General features: G+C 37.6%; 3 protein-coding genes across 7 annotated transcripts in view; all 3 read left to right on the forward strand.

The window, feature by feature from the left end:
- The window catches only part of prom1a (prominin 1a), a 63445-nt gene extending 55669 nt beyond the window's left edge, over positions 1 to 7776 (forward strand). For 2 of the 5 annotated variants that reach the window (XM_033326178.1, XM_033326179.1), the window contains 7 exons: positions 314 to 429; positions 1088 to 1111; positions 1500 to 1568; positions 3023 to 3118; positions 3300 to 3350; positions 4268 to 4300; positions 4655 to 7776. In XM_033326178.1, the coding sequence (XP_033182069.1) occupies positions 314 to 429; positions 1088 to 1111; positions 1500 to 1568; positions 3023 to 3092 (279 nt within the window). In that variant the 3' untranslated portion in view covers positions 3093 to 3118; positions 3300 to 3350; positions 4268 to 4300; positions 4655 to 7776. Of the gene's footprint in view, positions 1 to 313; positions 434 to 738; positions 1581 to 3022; positions 3119 to 3299; positions 3351 to 4267; positions 4301 to 4654 lie in introns of those variants that run through there. The other 3 variants (XM_033326180.1, XM_026357149.1, XM_026357150.1) reach the window with 3 other exon arrangements.
- A 2836-nt stretch (positions 7777 to 10612) lies between these two features.
- On the forward strand, positions 10613 to 11476 carry LOC113160784 (fibroblast growth factor-binding protein 2-like). The gene is made up of 2 exons (XM_026358204.1): positions 10613 to 11268; positions 11423 to 11476. Exon 1 carries the CDS (start codon positions 10613 to 10615, stop codon positions 11261 to 11263), a length of 651 nt encoding a protein of 216 aa, XP_026213989.1. The 3' UTR covers positions 11264 to 11268; positions 11423 to 11476.
- A 2563-nt stretch (positions 11477 to 14039) lies between these two features.
- LOC113161054 (fibroblast growth factor-binding protein 2-like) lies at positions 14040 to 14639 on the forward strand. Its single transcript, XM_026358552.1, has one exon. It carries the CDS (start codon positions 14040 to 14042, stop codon positions 14637 to 14639), a length of 600 nt encoding a protein of 199 aa, XP_026214337.1.
- Positions 14640 to 14688: the final 49 nt, after the last annotated feature.

Consider the following 14688-nt stretch of genomic DNA (forward strand, 5'->3'; position numbering starts at 1 on the left):
TTTCAATTCTTGGTTAAAGTAGATAAAACCTACACAATATATTACAATGAGTTACAACAGTTTTTAAAATTGTTAAAAGATGATTACTATACTCTCATTACTGATATATTTGCAACAAAATGCTAATCAGAATACCCAAAAGTCCTTAAAGGCATCCTTCAAATTGATTGTTTTACGCAAGTTGCAAATAAATTCAATGTTTTAAAAAAGACAATGGAAAGTAGCAACTCACAAATGAGAAGCTGAACAATTTTCTATGCTTTATTTATTCTTCTTTTTTTTTTTAAGCTCTAACAGTTTTTCTTGTCCTCAGAATGCTTTCTGGATGGGCCTGGGCTGCAGCACCCTCTTCCTGCTCCCAAGCATCATCTTTGCAGTGAAATTAGCCAAGTACTACCGCAGGATGGAAACAGAGGATGTTTACGATGAGTGAGTAGTTACTGTTGTTATTCTGAAGCTTCTATTTCAACAGGCACATTGTTTTGTTTTTCGTTTATACACGATAGAACAGCCTACTCATTTTGTTACTCAATAAATATAATACAATCAATAAGAGAAATTCATTTCTTACCCTTCTATTTCCAGTTTCACTACAAATCATAAGATTGAATCTCTCTTTTTAGCTTGCTCAGCAAATTTTAAGTTTTTAGATTGAACTTTTTTAATTTTTTTTTTGTAACACTAGCTCTGGAGGTTTATTGTTGATTTATTTTCTTCTTCATTTTCTCCTTCTCGTAGTTCCTCTGTTTCTGGGACTTGGCATTTTACTTTGTGATAACCATTTCTACTATTTCCATCTTTCATATCTTTTTTTGGGTTTCATTCCTCTCTGTCACGCACTTGGCACTTTACAAAGAAACATCTTTCATATTACTATCATATGTATTATCTTCTTCATGGATCTTTTCTTCACCCTCTCTGGGCTCGTTGTGTCATGGCTTTACACAAATACAACAAATGTCTCAGTCGGTGGGGTTTGTACAGGATTACTGGCAGCTTTCTGGTGCATTTCTATAGCCGAACATTTAAGTAACTCTTCTAATTTCTTTTTTGTTTGTTTGTTTTTTTGTATCTTGTATCTTTATAGCACTGACACAATTCCCATGAAAACGTAAGACCTTTTACCCAACTCCCTCTCCTTATTTCTATTTATCACCTGTGCTCTTCTCTGGATCTTGTACATAGAACTGTTTACTAAATTCTTGGTGCTGGTTTATGTTTTTAAGCTTGGAATTGCTCTTATGGGTGGATGCTGTGGCTTCTTGTCGTGTGCTACCTTTGAAAAGTGTCCCTTACCTTTATGAAGGGCTCTTGCAATCATTACCTTATAAGTCCAGCTTTTTTTTGTAAGTCAAAGTGTAAATAAAACACTATGGTTTGTACTCAAAAGGTTTATCTGCTCAAAAAGAAAGCATTTTACTTAAAGTTTAAACAGCATGCCATGTCTCTCACATTACATTTTTCATCCCTTTTTTTTATATACAATATTTTATTTTCAGTATGGAAATTGGTAATAATGGTTATCATAGTGAGCAATCACAAGGTATCCCAAATCCTATGATGACAAGGTAAATATATCAATTCTGCTGACTGCATGTGATGGGGAGTGGAGGCATGCCTGGGGAGATGGGTATTTTCACAAGCATAATGACATGACCGGTAAAAGTGCATGGCTTCGAGGGAGTTGAATCATTTTGCACAAACACACGCATATCTGAAGGTAATATGGAAGCTAATGGTAGCCTTTATTAGAAAACATCCAAAAGTACATTTTATTTTAAATATATTAATGAATAAATGTAAATATATATTTGTCAAGGAATTTCAAGAAATAGTTTTGAATTTTGGAAAATATACATATTGGCTTTCTTACCAAGAATTAGATGAGAAGAGTTACCAACACCTCTAAAGCTCTCCACTTAAATGAACACGACATCTAGCAATAACTGTGTTGAAATTTGTTGTACAGTTGTTGGACTTAGATTTTTAATCTCGTTCAATGAAAGTTTGATTAAAGAAATAGTTTTAATAGTGAGCTTTAGAGGTGCATGTCACCAAGTTTCTGTACTTAAAGAGAGCTAATGCTAGATGTGAAAACAGCATCCTGACTGTACTTAAGACACAAACAAGTCAGTGTAGTATTAATCTTCTCGCTATCTACTCTCATAAAGAAAGCAAATAAAGACAGATAAATAAAGAAAATGTAAATAATGATTGTCTCATTGATATTTGTGTTACCATTGCTTCTCATTCTTGTTCCAAAATGTTTTGCTGCATGGTTTGGGGGAATCTACCATATCACTAACCTACTGCATGCTCTGTGTGTGTGCTTAGATGATCGCGTGAAATGAAAAATCTTCCTGTTTCCTTTCATTTAGAGTCAACCAAAATCCGATGAATATACATCTGATCGTTTTATTCAGAGAGAGGCAAGCATGTCAAGCTTTGGTGTGATGCTGCTCCTGTGATTTTCTTTTATCCTTAAACTAACAAAATGTCTAACTGCATGTTATATATTTTTATGTTGCCTTTGGACAGGGATGCATTTGGACAACCAACCTAGCATAACAAACTATAGGCAGAGAGCAAAACAGGAAAATTACAGACTAAAAACCAGATGCTAACTGGTTTTTACTTCCACAATTATCCACCACACCATCTTTTAAACTTACTGAACCTGTATTACATGAACACGATTTCATTCCAAGATGAACCGTCAACACTTTGAGCTGGTGATGCCTTAACTTAAAATGGACAAAAGATTGTGGAATGAAACTAAGTAACCTGCTGCATCAACAAGTACTGTAGATAGGTAAAAAAATCATCTTTGAAAACCAATGTTAGAAAGGACGATAGATGAAGCTGTTGTGCTCTCTGCCTCGTGTATTGCTCATCCTTCCCTTCTTTGTCAAGTGAAGGAAGAGAAGCATGTGGCAGTTTTACAAAATGGTGAAGTGTAAATTTCTCTCCATGTCTGTTACTGTTGTGTAATTTGTGTATGTGTGTGTCCCTGTGCTGGTAGTATCCCCACCTATGACACTGTAAACAGGTTCCCACGGGCCTCGGCTCCTCCGAGGCACATTGACTGGTGACAGAGCACTGGCTCTTGTTCTGAAAGGTACTGGAAAACCAATAAATCAGACCTCTGTTCCTAACACCGATTCATTTATTACCGTGCTTCCATTCTTAACACAGCTGTCATCTTGTCTGCAGTCACCATCCCATCTGTCTCTCTCCATCTGATTTCTTTATATTTCTCTTATTCTGTTCTAACCTAACCCTCTAACACTTCTTCACAGCTTGTTTTAGTGCTTTTCTGCTCTCAGTGACTTTGCAGGAAAACCATCATGGTGAGAATTGCTAATTTTGGAATCGCTAACAAGTAGACGTCTGACTATTTGTCTGTGTGTTGTAGAGAAGTGCTGCATGTTCTCGTTTACTGTGTTACTGTGATGCTTACTGAGATTAACAATTTACTGTAGTTTTAAAAACAGCCTCATTAACTTAACGGCTCTAAATCTGTCCTTTACAATTAGCAAAACATAATACTGTATGTTCTGTCGTACGTGCTGGCATTGCTGTTTACAGGATTAATGAAAAGTTAGTGCATGTATTAAAATACATGGAGAGAAAATGATATGTTAAATGTCAAAGAGATAAATCTACTGGCTAAGTGCTCATTGTGTTTAATGTTTTAAGGTGGTACCACAACATACAGTGGCGTCAATCCACGACCAGGGTTTGATATCGTTATGTTAAGTATATATTTAAGTAACAAAGGTTGCTTAAGCCATAGAAGAAGTGAAGTCAGTATTTGACTAAAACATTCATTAAAAAAAGTTTTATTATGGAAGCGTGATTATTTTCAGCTGACTTATTGAAAGTTACATTAAATAAAGTCAGTTTTTCTCGAGCATTTTGAAGTATAAGTTTTAATGTCTGGAGAGAAATGCATTAGTCCCAGTGGAAAGCAGGTTTTATGGGACTGCTATGACAATTGCCACTAAATTCTTTTTAGTGGCAAAGCACAATGTAGTCTTTTAAAATCCTCTATGGATCTTTATAAAAGAATCCAGACTGCACTTTGTTCCTTTATTTCACAATCCAGCCAGAGCTGTGTTATTCTCCTGGGCCAATCAAAGGCAAAAAAATAAAAAATAATATATATATATATATATATATATATATATAAAAAAGTATATTGTAAATTATTTAAATAATCTTTAAAAAAAATGTTATATAAATATATATGTCTTTATCTTTTCAGTGCCCTCGAAAACTGGAACTAAAACCCACTATGGTAAGTTTTCTCCATTTTTACATTTTAGATTGATTTTCTACAATGAAACTGCAGAAGTTCTGTCAATTGTGAGGAATACACTGACTCAGAGTGTTAACATGTCCATTCAACAAGTACTCGTATATATACTAATCAGTTTGAGGATTGATTACTGCAAACCGATGAGTCCATAATTTAAAATTTATCTTAAAACACAAGAATCATGTGAAGTTAAAAGCAGGTAAAGAACTGTCCTTAGTTTGGTAGAATAAAAGAGCAGTACTTATACACTTAAAGCAATGTAAAAAATACATTTTGTATATATGAAGTTCTACAACCAAACTATGTTCTTTTTTTATCTCAATCTCAATTTAGTCACAATCCTTGATGAACCAGATGACGCTTAATGCAAGCTGGTTTCCTCAATTCAACCTCCTGAACCAGGCTGATCACAATCTACACTACAGTTCCCAGCTCCCCAACAACCCTTGTTGTTCCACAAACTCTGCCTACAGGACATCAAACTCTCCCTCAGCATCAATCTGAGCCAGGCTTGTTCTGCATTTTTCATAGGACCGCTGCGTCTCCGTTTACATTTGTTTGGACACAAAACCAAGCAGAAAATATATTTCAGAGAGGCGACATGACAATAACTGTGTTGCCTGATCATTTGTGCTTAAGGATAAAAAGCGGCTGAAAGTTCACCTGAAGGTCATAATGAGCTGCTAGAGGAAACAGTAAACTGTATTCTCCTGCCCTTATAATGGAATTATGATGGATGGACGGAAGAAGGTAACTAATGTTAAAGGTGGAACAGAGTTTTAAGATGTGTTTCAGGAAACTGTGTTTAAAAAAGTACGGTTTTGTTGACTATGGCATATCCTTTTTAAGTGGGTGCATTTTAACTTAATGACCTGGATCATTTGAAAAATGGTAGAAAAACAAAACAAGTTGTTCCTGGTGGTTTTGTAATGTGCTCTCAATATTACATGAAAGTTTATTGTCTTTACTGGTTTGTTTCACTTGAAGAATAGAAATGACTGGCTGCCTTTCAGAAGTTTCCCCATTGCCATTTTGACTGATATGCTTAAAGGAAAAATCCACCCTCTAGTTCTGTTACACTGTTAATTAACTTGTGATATACAGTTTAATATCTGGGTGTGTGCAGAGGGGGTGGCTCTGGTGGCTAAAGCCCCTGCCCTTAATCAAAAATCTGGGGCTTTTCTTATCACTGCTACCTCATCTCTCTTTAAATACTGTATATAGGTTTGTACATATTTCAGTACATTTGCTGCAGCGACATCACATTACATTAAGAAAAGGTAGTAAGACAAAGCATGAGAAGAAAAAGTGAATCTGAATTTTTCAACATTTTATCTATTTCCCACAACAACTATGTGCAAAAGCCAGAGAAGTAATATTTGTCTGATGTGTATCACTGGCGTGAACAGACAATAGCCCCAGCATGCTCTGTTCATAAACACAAAGTAACATTTAAAACTGCATTTATAAACTCTGGTGAAATTACACTACATTAAAACTAATTTTAAACACAGGGAAAAGGAGACAACTTTTTTGGTTCTTTAGTAAAACAAATGTGTCTTCACTGTGCAGCACAAGGCATCAGATGAACGGACACAGCAACAGTGAGCACAGTTTTTAAGATAAGCTGCCTTTTTGTTGTAATATTTTAGTCAAGGTAAAATAAATACTAAATAACAAGTACAACAAGTATAACAAATACATACATCATAGTATTTTTACATAAGCCCCTGCTCTTGTGAAACTGTCTGCACATTCCTCTTTAAAATATACATTTAAAATATTATTGAATATCCCTAGAACTGCACCTTTTTGCTTCCGTTTTACATTTATTTTTACACCCCTTCTCCTTATTCCTCTGTGTATATTAATGAACAAAAAGACATTTAAACAAAGTGAGTGAATTTCCCTGCATAGATGGTTTCAATTTTCATATTTTTTGACATCTTAAAACTGAACTAAAGAAAAATCACTAAGAAAAGAATATTTTACTTATAATTTATTTATTATTTCCTTTTCATCTTTTTCTTGTTCAACATCTTGGGATTCCTCAGAATTATTTGTGACCATTGGAGAGTCCCAGCTTGGAAACCACTTTAAAATAAATATGATATATATACAGTATATTTACATATAAATAATTATCTGACTTATCACCAGAGTTTAGCTATAAATCAGAATCCAAATTCAATAGTACACAAAACAATTGATAAAAACAATGTAAGCTTAAATAGTGTTTTGTAACAGTTTAAGTACTGTGGGTGGATTTTACCTTTAAATTAGATTTTTCCCTATGAGATGAATTGATTTTTCAAAAAAAGAGTTATAATGTTGAGGACACTAACATTTCTACTGAGATCGTTGTAGCTTTGATAGTTGTGATCATTTTAAAAATGGAGAAATATTTTCTCAAGCCAAATCTTCTTTTTTCCTTTGTGCTGTAGGTCTCAGGTCTTTAGGGATCTTTTATTCTTGTGCTTCTACTGTTTTTGCTTTTTAAAACCCCACAGTAGGTATGAATACATTTAAAACTAAGGAACAAGTGAATGTATTCAAGAGCTGTTTTATTACCTTTTCTTTGTATTGCTTGCTATATCTGTTGACTGAGAACTATGCTGAACTCTACAACTAATGCATTGGGCACGTCAGTCCGGTTATACAACCCACCTCGCCTCCATGTTTACAGGTTAGATTTGCAGCTGCTCTCAGCATAGTGATCAAATATTAGACAATCCATTCATTGGACAAGTTGTCGCTCTCAATCAAGGTGGAAAAAGATGGAAAAAACTGCTTTATAGCTTATGCAGGTGATGGTGTTGATGCACACTGTAATAGTAATTTCCATCTTAACACTGGAAGTTCGGTTTGTGTTTAAATACAACAGTGAAACAGCAGAATAATGTCAGTTTAGTAAGTACCCCACAAAACCAACATGATTCACAGGAATAAAATATAAGTACAATTACATTTTAATCCTGTCTTTTGGCTCAGTAACGTTTTAAAATATGGTTAAAGAGATTACAGCCATTTCTAAAGGACAATATACAAATATATACAGACTTTATTACAGGCTACAGTGGTTGTAGCGTTCATATGGAGTACAGAGAAGTGCAAGTGTCAATTAGATAAAGTGTCAAAACAATTAGCTGGCAGCTTTTACTTGTTTCTTTTCAGCACCCAGTGTCACGTTAAGATGGAGATTGCTCACTTTGACAGGACTATCATTGGTTTTCTTGGCCACTAGAGTCTGGATGTGGATGAAAAAGAGATTTTACTAAGTGCTTAAACTAGATATAGAGTATCCAAACCCTGGGTTGATCAGGGCAGGTGCAGAGGTAGTTGGTTTGAAATGTGATGCTCCAAAGTTGGATCCTGGATCCACTGAAGAGGAACGTTTTATGTAGTGATGAAAAAAAAAAGTGTATAAATTGTGAATAAACTTCAGTTTATTGTTATTTCAGTGTCTTCTTTTCAATTGTGCTTACATTTATGTGCCACTGAATCAATCTGAAAATGACTGCTTTGAATTGGAAGTACATCTGGGGCAAATGTGCTTCTGGGCTAATATTTTTTTATTAACCTCATAAAGAGTGGTTTTGAAGACATTTGTTTTTTGTGGTAAATTAAAATATGAAGCACATACATTGAGCAAGACACAATTGACAGTGTTGTCCAAAAGACCACAATAAAGTTCAAATATTTGAATCTGAGAATAATCACAGGACTTGGATGAGTTGTATCAGTACATAAAATTTTGTTCACTGAAAAACAGAAAAGTAATTTCATCACACATTCAACATTTGCTAAATGAAGAACTGAAAACTAGTCATCTCAAACAAGTAGCTGTTTCTAAAAGGTAACCCTTAAAGTTATTTAGAGACCTGTGCTCATCCTCTGAGAGCAGATGAACAATGGCTCAAGTTTATTTATTTCAAAAAACCTCTAATGAGTTTGTGTCATCTAAATGTTTCAGTGGATAAAACTCAAACTCATTAGAGTTTACAGTGTCCCGATGCTTAATTACTGCAAACCACTGTTTTCAGCTGGTGATTATCTTCTTCTTTAAATTTTCCTCTGAGAGATTTTTTCCTCAGGAATCATGTTTATTCACGAACTGCTTCTGAGGAAACAAACAAAAAGCAGCAAAACCACATACCAGCGTATTGTTACTTCTGAACAAAGACAGATGACACCAAAACTGGTCAAAAACAAAGCCAGTGGTTCGGAGAAAATCTCTTTTTAGTGTGTTTACTTACACATCAAACGTGTGCTGCATTTTCATATTTTTCTTTAACCACACACTGATGTGTAATGCTGTTTACCGTCATGGGCACAATTTACTAGTGTGAGTTTATCGTGTGGTGTGAGCTGCTGCACACAGTTAAATCTAATAAAACTGAATATCATGCACATAAGTGAACAGCATACTATACATTATATACTATATACATCAGACAAAGTGTGAAACACAGATTACACATTGGTATCATCCATGCTCAGAAAGATCAAGTTTGATCTGTTTAAATCTGTGGAGAAATGTTCTGCAATTATTCATAGATGATTATTTGCAGGTGTATTCACCTACTTTAACCCTAATACTTCAGTTTTATACAGAGAGTAAAACAAACACACTGCGTTATATTTTGTGAAATTCTTGTGAAACTAAATTAATGTTTATTTTTCAAACTAAAGTCACAGAAATAGATTTGATAAAGTAGTTGTCTTTTTAAATCAGTACAGAATTTCTTTATTTCTGCTGAAATGTTATTTATAAAGCACATGTCAAACAAATCTGGGCTAAACTTTGTTTATCTTGTGATCTCATTCTTATCTACTTTGTACTGCATTTACAAGTACTAACACTATTACTATTACAAGTAATCTCTCGTTGGCACTATATGCACTCCCTGTGGTCCTGTCCAGTCACACGCTGGGCACCAATCTGATCCAAACAAATGTATTTTAGCTACAGCTGACCGAGGAATGTGCTGCCAGTATCCATCCTGTAGTTTCGTGCCATTTTGAGAGCAATGGTTTTCTTCTTGGACACATCTGTAGTGGTTGTCTTCACAGAATGTGTATCGCACTGTCTGATCAATCACTTGTCACATCACTTTCAATGCAAGGTTGTGTATAATTGTGAATTTTGTGTGTGACTTTCAGTAGCCTACTGTTGCTCTTGGACCCTCTTACCCCATCTTACACTCTGACTTCTCGCTTATTCACACAACCCAGACCAAAACTGACGAAGCTCTCGTTTCCAGGTGTTAGTCCTGTCTTTTCCCTTCAATCACATGATTAATCATTTCTACTGCAGTGATCACAGGTAAATTGACTTTTGTTTGTTGGGTTTGAACTTTTCTCATCCGTATTTACAAAGCTGGTTGTGTTCAATAACAAATACGATCAAATACCCTAACAATTCAACTTAAAGTAATACAATTATTGTACAATTTAACACACTATATTGAGCCATACAACAATTTAATGATGTAGCACACTAGTGCTCTTAGCTCTCTGTAGATGCATAAACATTAGTCGAGTCCATGTGATGTGTAAAAAATAATTTCTGCAATTCTTCCACTTAGTGAAGCTAAATCTCTTCCAGATGTGTGCTCTTGGCCCTACATCACTCACAGTGAGACCTTTTTCTTCACATGGCTTAACCTACCCCACCCCTCACAATCAAACCCTCTTTGTTGTCACAAACATGCAATGTTGTGTATGTCTGTATGTTGAATAGAAGCATTTCTTGTTCCTTCTTAATTGGCACACTAAATGACCATGCTGCACAACTTGGCCTGCCATGTGCGAGTGACTTCTACTCACATTTCTTTGCGGTTGTGGAGACTGATGGTGTTTAAGTTTGGAGGGAAATGATAGGTTACTCTGCATGGTTGTGAGCTCCAACTGCCTTTTAAAGAGGCTAAGAGATGCTACTTCAATATATTCTCACGCATTCCATGTTTAGAGCAAACAGAGAAATCATGAAGAAATCAGGCTTGTAGAAATTGTTCTTCAAGATACATAATCAATTTTCTTCACATTATAGTACATTTGTCCTTTTAGGAAATACTGCGGAGTATCACTGCCAACATCTCAGTTTTTTTTGACACGTGACCCTTTTCTTTAGACAGAGAGCTATAACTGATGCTCTCCTCCTCCTGTACAGTCGGACTGCTCTGTATCCTGAATTGCGTCTTTGTCTGCGTAGTCAATAAAAAGCCAGAGTGGCCGTCAGCTCGGGCAGTCACACTCTTCTCCTCTTACACTTAGCATCTATCTGAAACCATGTGGGCTCAAGCCAGCGCTCTGCTGATGCTGCTGCTTGCCTGCTGCCTCTGGCCGGCTGACGCTCAGAGCATCAGGGGACAGAACATCTGGGATGAACCCATCAAATTCAAGACCAAGTCTAAAGACTCCTGTACCATGACCGTTACAGGTCTCCGTCAATACACAAGGCTGAGGGTGGCGTGTGAGGGCAGCGAAAACTCGTACTGGTGTGACTTTGTGGGGAAACCTCAGACTTGCCGGCCCTACAACAAAAACCCTCGGCACTACTTTATCCAGATGATGTGGGGCTTGAGAAAGCTCACCCATGCCTGCATGGGGCAGAGGCGAATCAAGCCTCACATGTGCAGGAACGCAACTGACGAATCTCAAATGGTATTTTCAACTGCTTCCTACTACCCATTGAGATCAAGAACAAGAGGACAGCCTACAAGACCTCAACCTCAACCTGCACCTACGATGCGTCATTCAGAAAGTAAAACTTCCCCAAAGAGCATCCAACTAACAACTGAAAAGACCATAATGACTACCACTCCACAGCCAACAACACCCCCTAAGGAGAGCACTGCCAAGAGGATGGCTCAGCAGTACTGTTGGAGGTCACTTCAAGGCATCTGCTCCTTTGTCATCGGGTTGTTTCAGAGTGAATGAGCAAGGTGAGCAGCAGCACTCAGCCTCTATTTCTAAGGACCATTTGCTTGAAGCATTCATTTGCAAAATACACATTGTTTTTCTCTTTGCTCAAAATTCAACTGATGCACATAATTTTCTACTACGTATGCACCCACAGTCGCTCTGTTTTATTCACAGATTAACAATTGTGATGAAGATAACGTTAGAAGTCTGATTAAAGCAGCCCTCGGGAGGAAATCCAAGACCAGCTGTTTGTTCGTCTGCAGAGGAAAAACTGTAGCACTACTTATATGGGGGTAAATGTGGTACTGCTCTAACATTCAAATAAACCTTTCTCTGTGAAATCACATGCATCATTTTCCAGTGAGAGCACAACAACAGTGAAATGTTTGGTTAAGTATTCGTAAGATCCCAGCTGGGAGAACTTCACTACCTAACTTGATTATGTAAGAACATATTTTGCATAAAAACATATATGAAGCGTAATTTTCACACATAGGAACCCTTCTGGAGCTGCAACATTTTAATATAGTGGAGAGGTGAGGGAGACCACATGTCATGTATTTGTATTTATCATTGTTTACTTGTTTATAATGTACCATCATTACTTTTTATTAACTTGAAATTATATTGTTGAGAAGTACTGAGGTTTGAAGTTTGGTCTAAAATGTCTTGGATAATATATTTGACAGAAATAAATCATGAATGTGAAAATGTTTAAGATATAAATAAACAGTATTCTCAGTTCCTCTGACGTGTTCATTTTAACATTTACATTTAATCATTTAGCCGACGCTTTCATTAAAGGCACAAGGCAGGGTAGACGTGAGGAGGAACCCTACAGGATGTAGGCCACAGCTGGGATTCAAACATTGTGATCATAACACCACACTATCCAGTTACTTTTGATTTAGATAAAACTTTATTAATCCCAGAGGGAAATTGTTTTGCCTTGTTACAGTTGCTCTCAACTCAGAAAGAAAGGGAACAACAACCAGGGAGGATCCACACCAAGACAAATACAGAGTAACGACCATACAGGGAACTCGGTTTATATACAGAATAAGTAATGTGGATATCCAGGGTGGAATGACAACAGATATATGACGAATTGTATGTTCCCCCTCCCCTTACAGAGGAGGGAGGAATTATAAAGATTAATGGTCACAGGCAGAAAGGATCTCTCCTGTGGCGTTATGTGGAGAACTTAATGTTGATCAGTCTTTGGTTGAACATGCTCCTCTGTCCAGCCGCCACCTGTGCAGTGGGTGGGAGGGATTGTCCAGAATTGAGAAGAGTTAAGACAGCATCCTCCTCTCAGCTACAACATGTCAAGGGTCCAGCTCCACCCCCAGAACAGAGCCAGCCCTCCAGATCAGTTTGTTTAGCCTGTGAGTGTCTTCCACCTTCGTGTTGCTGCCCCAGCAGACCACAGCATAGAAGATGACACTGGAGCCACCACAGACTAATAAAACATCCACAGCATGTTGCTGCAGATGTTATTTGCAGATGTTGTTGTCAGGGCCACTGGTCTGTCGTCATTGAGGACTCTGGGACCTGGCTTCTTATCCACAGGAACTAGGCCCAGCTTTTTCCACCCAAGAGGAACTAACTCCAGATGCAGGCTGAGGTTGAAGATGTGTTTGAGAACACCACAAACTGAGGAGCACCAGCTTACAGAACCCTGTGCCGATTCCACCTGGCCCTGCAGCCTCTGTGGAGTGAAGCCTGTTCAGCTCCCTCCTCACCGGATCTGCTGAGATGGACATCATGTGGGTGGGGGCTGAGTTATGTAGGGGAGGGACTGAGGAGCCTGCAGTGAAGTGCAGGGGGTTCTGAGGGTTAACTGTATTGATACTTAACCAGCAGCAATGCAGATGAATTATATCATTTCTGCTCTATAGTATTATAATATCTCATAATCATGGTTATGAAATATCGTGTTTGTATTTCCAGACTGTAGGAATCTCCTGCTGAAACATGTTTGGCCATTAGATGTCACTGTTGCTCTAGTTTCACAGACTGTCATGTTTTCTCAGTCTGATTTTCTCCTGCAGGAACATGTGGTTTGTTTCAAGATATGTTGAGCATGTTTTACTTTTTACTACCAGATGAGCTTCAAAGTTATTGTTCTAACTTCTATAATAATAAAAATAATAAAACTGTGCAGGTGGCAGGTCGAACTGGGCTTTAAATTTATACCTGAATGCACCAAAGCTTCCCCAAAATGAATACTAACATAACAAAAAGTGATTGTTTTGGTTCTGATTCCTGCTTTTAATCACATCAGGTTGGATTCTGTAGGAAAAAAAAACTTGAAAATATTTACAAGCTGTTTAGAAATCTGCAGCAACGACTCTCATCCCAACAAGAAAAGAGGAACACATGACACCCAGTTATTTTTAAATTAATCTGTGAATTTGACCCTAACATATTCTCAAACATGCCATGTTTCTTTTTAATTGAGAGCAAACAGAGAACTCGTAAAGAAATGTGTCTTGTAGAAACTGATCTTTAATTCAATTAACTTCTTAAGGAATTTCTTCACGTGATAGTACAACGTGTTGTCCTTTTAGGAAATACTGCGGAGTATCACTGCCAACATCTCAGTTTTTTTTGACACGTGACCCTTTCTTTAGCCAGAGAGCTATAACTGATGCTCTCCTCCTCCTGTACAGTCGGACTGCTCTGTATCCTGAATTACCTCTTTATCGTAGTCAATAAAAAGCCAGAGTATCCATCAGCTCGGGCAGTCACACTCTTCTCCTCTTACATTTAGCATCTATCTGAAACCATGTGGGCTCAAGCCAGCGCTCTGCTGATGCTGCTGCTTGCCTGCTGCCTCTGGCCGGCTGACGCTCAGAGCATCAGGGGACAGAACATCTGGGATGAACCCATCAAATTCAAGACCAAGTCTAATCACTCCTGCACCATGACCATCACACATCCCCGTCAATACACAAGGATGAGGGTGGAGTGTACGAGCCGCAAAAACTTGTACTGGTGTGACTTCGTGGGGAAACCTCAGACTTGCCGGCCCTACAACAAAAACCCTCAGCACTACTTTGTCGAGATATTGTGGGGCTTCAGAAACCTGACCCATGCCTGTCGAGGGCAGATGCGAATCAAGCCTCACATGTGCAGGAACGCAACTAACAAATCTGACATGACCTTTCTGTCTGTCTCCTACTACCCATTGAACCGAATAATAGGAACAAGAGGACAGCCTGCAAAACCTCAACCTGCACCTGCACCTACGATGCATCATTCAGCAAGTAAAACTTCCCCAAAGAGCATCCAACTAACAACTGAAAATACCACAACGAGTACCACTCCACAGTCAACAACACCCCCTGAGGAGAGCACTGCCAAGAGGATGGCTCAGCAGCACTAATGGAGGTCGCCTAAAGGCATCTGCTCCTTTGTCATCGGGTTGTTTCAGA

The sequence above is a fragment of the Anabas testudineus genome, chromosome 10, assembly GCF_900324465.2.
Source record: "Anabas testudineus chromosome 10, fAnaTes1.2, whole genome shotgun sequence".
NCBI lineage: Eukaryota > Metazoa > Chordata > Actinopteri > Anabantiformes > Anabantidae > Anabas > Anabas testudineus.

Bases quoted from the DNA above. Each gene is read 5' to 3' on its own strand.
- LOC113160784 (XM_026358204.1), top strand. From the start codon at position 10,613: ATGTGGGCTCAAGCCAGCGCTCTGCTGATGCTGCTGCTTGCCTGCTGC.
- LOC113161054 (XM_026358552.1), top strand. From the start codon at position 14,040: ATGTGGGCTCAAGCCAGCGCTCTGCTGATGCTGCTGCTTGCCTGCTGC.